Below are 814 nucleotides of genomic sequence, written 5' to 3' on the forward strand. Positions count from 1 at the left end.
TCAGCAGTTGCAGAAGAGCCACACATCCACTCGCAAAAATGCACCTCTTGGACAGATCGAGCACTGTCCGCACCCTTGCATCCCTCAGAAAAGAGATGACGAGTCCGATATACCTGAAAAGCCTGGGAAAGAGTACAGTCAGGCCCCTCAGCCACCTGTGCCGGCCCCCAGAAACAAACTGAGGATGTCATTCAGAGACAAGATGAACCCAAAAGCCTGGTGAATTAATGAGGCGCGAGACATCTCTTTGATTAATGATCTGTTATGGAAAGATTAAACATCCTTGGATTCATAAGGAGATAAACTCCCTCTTGTCCTTTCATTGATCCATATCAAGGGTCAAGAGAATGCTGGGAGTGAATGGGAGAGTATAAATGGCCTTCCTTGTTTGTTCTAGCTTGAACAAACACTTAAATTCAGACTAAATTTGCTATTTTTTAAAGTCTTACGATATTAATTGTTTTTAAAATAACAGTCCAGTGGTTGATAGGTGGATAACCTTCAAGACTTGATGATGGCCCAATTCTTTTTAACTTTAGAACCTTGTTTTACTGTTATTCACTTGCATATCATGTCTTTTAAAACTAGTTGTCTGTAATAACCACTACAACCAAGCACTTTTGGCCCACAGCCACTGCATCATTTTAGTCTAAGTTTATATTTTTCCTGTCAAATCACAGAATAATGTCAAAATATAATTTTAGTTTTTTCCGTCTGTGGTATGAAAACAGGTGCATGCTTTCTAGTTTTTCTTAAAGTATCAGTAGGTGAAAAAAGATGCATCAGGAACTGGTTAACGGATTTATGTTTTTTT

At 38.8% G+C, this 814-nt stretch overlaps 1 protein-coding gene across 1 annotated transcript in view; it reads left to right on the forward strand.

Annotated features, from left to right (window-relative positions):
• Positions 1 to 621, forward strand: part of LOC107576582 (rhotekin-2-like) — a 10,997-nt gene extending 10,376 nt beyond the window's left edge. Inside the window, exon 13 of the mRNA XM_016262734.1 lies at positions 5 to 621. Within this exon, the coding sequence (XP_016118220.1) occupies positions 5 to 223 (219 nt within the window). The 3' untranslated portion in view covers positions 224 to 621. The remainder of the gene's footprint in view (positions 1 to 4) is intronic.
• The last annotated feature ends 193 nt before the right edge of the window (positions 622 to 814 follow it).

This window comes from Sinocyclocheilus grahami, unplaced genomic scaffold (assembly GCF_001515645.1).
Source record: "Sinocyclocheilus grahami isolate Dianchi unplaced genomic scaffold, SAMN03320097.WGS_v1.1 scaffold3972.1, whole genome shotgun sequence".
NCBI lineage: Eukaryota > Metazoa > Chordata > Actinopteri > Cypriniformes > Cyprinidae > Sinocyclocheilus > Sinocyclocheilus grahami.